General features: G+C 60.1%; 1 protein-coding gene across 2 annotated transcripts; it reads right to left on the bottom strand.

The window, feature by feature from the left end:
• Positions 1-116: 116 nt before the first annotated feature.
• On the bottom strand, positions 117-4,732 carry LOC103755281 (aminoacylase-1). Of its 2 annotated transcripts, XM_018068735.3 has the most exons (14): positions 4,575-4,732; positions 3,882-3,946; positions 3,224-3,328; positions 3,015-3,109; positions 2,748-2,824; positions 2,410-2,499; positions 2,131-2,187; positions 1,948-2,021; positions 1,795-1,844; positions 1,472-1,616; positions 1,320-1,388; positions 1,146-1,225; positions 800-860; positions 118-674 (listed from the first exon to the last, which is right to left on the bottom strand). In XM_018068735.3, exons 1-14 carry the CDS (start codon positions 4,681-4,683, stop codon positions 510-512), a joined length of 1,242 nt encoding a protein of 413 aa, XP_017924224.2. In that variant the 5' UTR covers positions 4,684-4,732; the 3' UTR covers positions 118-509. The 2 variants fall into 2 exon arrangements, with proteins under 2 accessions (XP_017924225.2, XP_017924224.2); XM_018068736.3 differs by lacking the exon at positions 3,224-3,328 and having other exon boundaries at positions 117-674.
• Positions 4,733-4,952: the final 220 nt, after the last annotated feature.

The following is a 4,952-nucleotide window of genomic DNA, read 5'->3' as shown; positions in this document are numbered from 1 at the left end:
AGCAGGAGCACCCCAGCTGGCCCCACTGAGCAAGGAAATCTGCGGTGCCTGGGTGAGACTCCATGGGCAGCACCATGGACAGACAGACAGACCAGCCCGCTCCTGGCTGTGCTTACCAAGATTTATTGACCTGCACGGGAAGGACAGGTGGCACTTGGCCCCAGCTCCCCTGGCAAGCAGGCAGGGAGGCAGGACAAGGTGTGGGCAGGCAGAGCGGGCAACTGGCCAGCCCCTCACCACCCAGCCCCTGCAGCCAGAGGTGGAACAGGGACAGCAGGAGGCACTGCCAACAGAAAAGGCTGGAGGCACCTGGACACAGGGCTCTGCTGGCACATGGGCAAGGGGGACACAACCCCTCGGGCATCACCAGCAGGCCAGCCCTGAACACAGCCAACATGGCACTATGCCATCTGCATCCCCAGTACACTGGCAGATATCCACTGTGCCCACCCCCTGCCCCGTTTTTAAAGCTTTCCATGGCACCCCCCATCCTGCCCCTGCCCGGGCGCTCAGCCCTCGGCAGGGAGCGGGGGCACCGAGGCCAGGGCGCTCAGGAGGCGGGCGTAGATCTCGATGCCCCGCAGGAAGACTTGCTCGTTGAGGAACTCGTTGTGGTCGTGGAGCAGCACTGGCGTGCGGTTCATGGGCGAGAAGCCGATAGCCGGGTGTCCTGCCTGGAGGTGGGGAGGCACGAGGTGAGGTCAGAGCTGCCCCCCTTCCACCTGGACAAGGCTCCTGCTTGGGGCTGCAGGTCTTACCCCAGATGGGAGACCCACGGGCAGGTGGGCATCGCACTCACCGCTCGGATGTAGCGGCTGTCGGTGGCAGCCGGGAAGATCTCAAGCTTGAGCTGCAGTTTCCTGACAAGTGAGACCCTGTGTCAGCATAGGCACAAGGGCAGCCAGGTCCCCTGTCCCCCTGACACCCAGTGGGCAAAGAGACTGTGACAGGAAGGTCCCTCAGCCCTGCAGGACACTCAATCCCATTCCTTTGGAGGGTGAGACACAAGGAAGATGCTTTGGTACAGCACAGAGCACCCTATCCCAACCACTGCCATAACCCCAGAGACCCCTGGGGACCACCTGGCTCCCACCAGAGGATGTCCCCGCCATGATGATCCTGCTCTTCCTGGGGACACTACTCACATGTCCCTACAGACCCCACTGAAGGCCTTCCACCATGGGTCCGACTCGTCAGTGGAGGTTATGTGTTGGTCCATGCATTTCTGATGGAGGGAGAGGGCAGGTGAGGGGCAAGCGGGTGGGCACTTGGCAGGGGAGGGATGGGTGCAATGTGCCTGGGTGGCTGAGACCCCTCACCTGGTGAAACTCATAAGTGACACCATCCCCAGCACCACGGCACCACTTGGCCACCTGCTCCTCGAAGGCCTGAGGCGGAGACCAGAGGAGGAGTGTGAGCAGGGTATCCCCAGTCCTGCTCCCCTCCTTGGTGGGGCTAGTGTGGTGCCCACCTTTAGGTCCACAGTGGGTGGGATGCGGATGTCAAAGCTGGCAGCCATCTCTGAGGGCACCACGTTGAAGGAGACACCCCCCTCCAGCATGGTCATGTTGAGCGAGGTGACATCCCCCAGGGTCAGGCTTGAGTCAGTCTTGAGCCTCGTGGGATGCAAGGGAGAGTCACTCTGTGCCACTTGGAGAGGACAAGTGCCCCCCCATCCCGAATGGGGAAAGTGAGGCACAGGGTGGCAGCACTGGATCAGAGCCTGACTTGGGATCCCAAGGACCCCCTTCATGGACCAAACAAGCTACAACCATACCACTGCCTGTCTCCTACCTCTGCTTCTCGCTCTCCCTGAAGGCCAGGAAGGAGTTGATGACTTTTTGCTAGGGAGAGAAGGGCAGCAGGTGAGGATCAGCCCTGTGGGCAGGTGCCTGGGTATGCACAGGGCAGGCACGGGGGTTGCACATGGTGTACCCCCTCTCTTACCATCTTCTCGGCCGCCGTGTTGCTGATGAAGCGGGACCCATGCCCGGGGCTACCCATGCACTTCACCTTTATCCCTGCAGCAGTGGGGATAGAGGGAGATGATGTGCAGCAAGCTTGGGATAGCACCAGTGCCCCAGCACCCAGCAGAGCCAGGGACGGGGTAGTGGGCACGCAGGTACTCACACCATGGGCTCTTCTCACCATAGAAGACACTGAAGGTGTCAGATGGGCTGGCCAGGCCTGTGGTGGGCACAGACAGGGAGTCAGTGTGCCATAACATACCCCCCTCTGCTCTGCCCTGGCAGCATTTCCCCTCCAGGCTGGCACCGTGTGGGTCACTGTCCAGGAGAAGGATTCCCCAAGGGGGTGCCTGAAAGTGTGCTGGGTGCCAATGCCTGGGGGTAATGCCAGGGTGTGTGCCAGGAGGAGACACATGCCTGTGCCAGCCCTACCACCACTCACCCTCATCCATGGCAAAGCCCACGTTGAGCGCTTTGAACTCGGGGCGCTGCACGAACATCTCCATGCCCTTGTGTCCACCCACCTCCTCATCTGCAGGGGAGAGCGTGGCATGGAGGAAGGAACTGGGGCATCCCCCAGCCCACCACCTCCTGATCCTCCTTCCATGCCAGCCTGGGTGCCATCAGATATCTATCCTTGGACATGGAAACCTCTCCAGCCTTGAGCTAGAGCTCAAAATATGGACAGCCTGGCAGCTGCCATGCCATGGGGGACTCCAGAGCATCAGCCAGCTGCCCACCCCTTCTGTGCCCCTGAGAGGGGACAGCCTGGGGACTCACCAGGCACAAAGGTGAGGTGGATGGTGCGGGCAAAAGACTTTCCCTCTGCCTTCAGCCTCCGGATGGCCTCAAGGTACCTGCAGGGGGAAAGTAGTGTCTGGTCATCATGGAAGAGAGGGGCTTGTGCGCTCTGAGCCACCTCAGGGTGGGTCAAGAGGTGGCACCCTCAGACCCAGCAACCCTGGGGATGGCTGCATCCTGTCCTGCATCACTCAGAGGCACCACCAGCACCGTGCCCACTCGGCAGGCACAGAGCCCTCCACTCACTGGATGGAGACACACTTCATATCCTGGGCACCTCGGGCGTAGATGTTGCCTTGCGAGTCCTTAACAGCCTCGAAGGGTGGGTAAGTCCAGTGCTCCTGTGGGGGAGAGTGGCCAGCATGGTAGAGGAGCACAGCAGGCCCCAGCTCCCATCCTCCTGCCACCCAATCCTCTCCACCATGCCCGTCCCATCCCTCGCCCTGTCCCAGCACCTCAAAGACGGGCACGACATCGGTGTGGGAGTTGAGGAGGATGGAGCGCAGGCGGGGATTCGTGCCCTGCCAGGTCAGGATCAGCACCACATGGCCCTGGCACACCTGTGGAGCGAAGGTAGGGTGTCACCAGGGTCCAGGATGGGGACAGAGGTGCTGGGAGTGGTGGACTGGAGCCAAAAAGCATCAGCTTGGGAAAAATTTCTGGATGCCACCTGGCAGGTCACCCCTTTCTCTGCTGGGAGAGGGCAGGCAGCAGAAGCAGACATGCCTGCACTCCCCACAGCCAGACAGAGTCTGGCTGCAGGTGCCAGACCTGGCTACACTTCCAAGGAAGGAAGACAAACACAGGATCTTCCCCTGGTGCCTGGGAATCCCCTGGGACAGCCAGTGCCCAGCAGGAAGGACAGCCCCAGCCAACGTGACCCTGCAGGTCCCCAGCTAATCATAGCACAGGCAGCTGCAAAGGTCAGCAGGGAGCAGCCGGAATACTGGCTTAAGGAAGGGCTTAGGTCAGCCGAGGATTACAGGCAGAGGGGATTCACTCCTGCCCAGCTCTGGTGTGCAGGCAAGGCAACAGCCCAGTCACTAAGGACCTGGGCACAGGTGGATGGATGGATGGACAGATGGACTGGAGGCGGCTCCTCGCCTTGCTCACCTCCACTTTTTGGCAGGCCAAGCCCAAGTCGGTGCCAACACGCTCCAGAAATCGGACAGCCGCATCTAGGGAAGAGCGGGGATGCCTGGAGTTACATCGGGGTCTCCCTCCCCTCTCACTGCAACCCCCCAGGGTCCCCAAGGCTCTGTGGGGTTCCTAAGGACAAGGAAAGAGGTGACCAGAGAGGGCAGGTGATGGAGGTCCTGGGCACAAGAGGTGGCCAGGAACAGGGACAGAAGCAGCTCATTACCATCCCTTTGGGATGAGGACTTGGGGAATACGAAAAAATAAAAATTGAAGGGGGTGAGTTCAGGGGGAATGGTCCTCCACTGGAGTTTTGTGAGATCCTCACCAATAAAAAAATCTCAATGTGCCTTAGTGGGAGGACACAAATGCTAACAGAAGGAGATCTGCATGGAAGGAGTTCATCCATCCCAGAGCCAGGGCAGCATGGAAAGGGGGAGCAAGGGGCACAGGGCTGGAGGGTGCAAACAGCAGCTCTGGGTGCACTTGGGACATCCCTGCCCCAACCAAAGGCACGAGCAAAGATAAGACACAAAGGAGTTTGCTCCTTAACACCATGATCAAAACAGCACTGGCACAGGACTTGGGCACTTGGGTCCAAAGACCAGAGCTGCAAAGCCGCATTGGCAGATCCCCACGTGGCTCCCTGTCCTGTTCCCCCATCCTCACCATAGTCAGGTTTGGGGTGGACAGTGTCAATCCTCAGGTACTCCCGGAAAAGCGTAACTGAGGAGTTCTCCGAGGCCCCTGTGCTCTTCCCGGGCTTCCCAGGTGCCATATCTGGGACCGGGGCTGCAAAGCTCTGGGGGAAGAGTGGTAAGATGGTTAATCACCCACCGGCCCCTCCAAAGTCCGCCGGCAAGCTCGGTTGTCACAGAAACTGAAGTGAGACAGGACAAAGGTCTGCCCCGTGTGAGTCCTGGGACACTGCCAACATGGGAGAAATCCCCCACACTTCGGCCACAGGGCAGGATGGAGTGTGCCCCCCAAACTGTCCTGTCATTCTTCCCCCAAAGCACATCTTCCTGCCACAAACACAGTGCCAGG

Source organism: Manacus vitellinus, unplaced genomic scaffold (assembly GCF_001715985.3).
Source record: "Manacus vitellinus isolate BGI_N305 unplaced genomic scaffold, ASM171598v3 scaffold_14_pilon, whole genome shotgun sequence".
NCBI classification, from domain to species: domain Eukaryota; kingdom Metazoa; phylum Chordata; class Aves; order Passeriformes; family Pipridae; genus Manacus; species Manacus vitellinus.
The sequence above is the reverse complement of the archived record's forward strand: the minus strand, read 5'-3'. Positions and strand labels throughout refer to the sequence as shown.

Excerpts from the sequence above, each read along its gene's own strand:
- LOC103755281 (XM_018068735.3), bottom strand. The coding sequence starts at position 4,683 with ATGGCACCTGGGAAGCCCGGGAAGAGCACAGGGGCCTCGGAGAACTCC. Across the intron at positions 3,947-4,574 it reads CCACCCCAAACCTGACTATG|ATGCGGCTGTCCGATTTCTG; the intron begins GTGAGGATGGGG and ends GCTCTTCCCTAG. Across the intron at positions 1,617-1,794 it reads AGGGAGAGCGAGAAGCAGAG|GCTCAAGACTGACTCAAGCC; the intron begins GTAGGAGACAGG and ends GCATCCCACGAG.